Raw genomic sequence first — 818 nt, forward strand, 5'->3', positions numbered from 1 at the left:
CCACTTGAACGTTGGTAACGATAATTGTGATAAATTTACTACTGGACGACATTCAGTTAAACGAGATTCCTTATTTTGTATTAAGCGTTTAAGAGCTAACTCGGCATCGTCCTTATACATAGATAAGGTTATGATAATATCCGTACCTATGTTAATTAAATTTAAGATACCTCTATCGTCGTTTGCCATTTCCTCATATTTCTCTTCTTCTTCCTTTTTTTGCGACTTTGGGGCTAGTTGAATGTGTTCCAACCATTTGTCGTTGATTTTTTCGAGAGTGCCAACGTACCTTTCGAGGCGCATCAACTTTTCCTTCGTGATTCTTGCCCTGGTTTCATATTGCTGGCACAATACTTCTATTGTCGATTTTGATCTAACGGAGTTAGATCCATTTGTCGTACTTCATCGAGGAGTCCCTCGAGATTTGCCTTTACCGATTTCGCTCTGATAATTATGCTGGCAAACATATCTCACCTCTGTGCACCAAAAAATTTTGTCGTGAAATAGTAAAGACTGCCAGATAATTTATTTGCCGAGCTCAGTGGTTGGGTAATCAAACTCCAATCAAATCTATCCAAAATGAAGCGCTTAGTGCGAAAAGTGTTTGTCCGGAGGTCGATTTGTCTTGTGAATACGCAACAGTAAGGGGATATTAATCTTTATCGTGATAAGAGATTGATAAAAATCCGCCAATGTCCGTAGAAGCAAAGAATAAACAGAAGAAGAAGCCGATAACCTTCGAAGAGGAGAGCAGCAAAAACCCCCCGGATTTGGGACCGAGATTACATATGTTAAGAAATGGGAGTGGCTTACATGAA

At 39.4% G+C, this 818-nt stretch overlaps 1 protein-coding gene across 1 annotated transcript; it reads right to left on the reverse strand.

Moving 5' to 3' along the window:
- Positions 1–39: 39 nt before the first annotated feature.
- LOAG_19263 (hypothetical protein) lies at positions 40–485 on the reverse strand (the record flags this gene model as incomplete). Its single annotated transcript, XM_020451915.1, has 3 exons — positions 379–485; positions 171–328; positions 40–146 (listed from the first exon to the last, which is right to left on the reverse strand). Coding segments are annotated over exons 1-3 (354 nt in total), but the record flags the coding sequence as incomplete, so codon positions are not given.
- Positions 486–818: the final 333 nt, after the last annotated feature.

Source organism: Loa loa, assembly GCF_000183805.2.
Source record: "Loa loa unplaced genomic scaffold supercont3.4151, whole genome shotgun sequence".
Lineage (NCBI taxonomy): Eukaryota > Metazoa > Nematoda > Chromadorea > Rhabditida > Onchocercidae > Loa > Loa loa.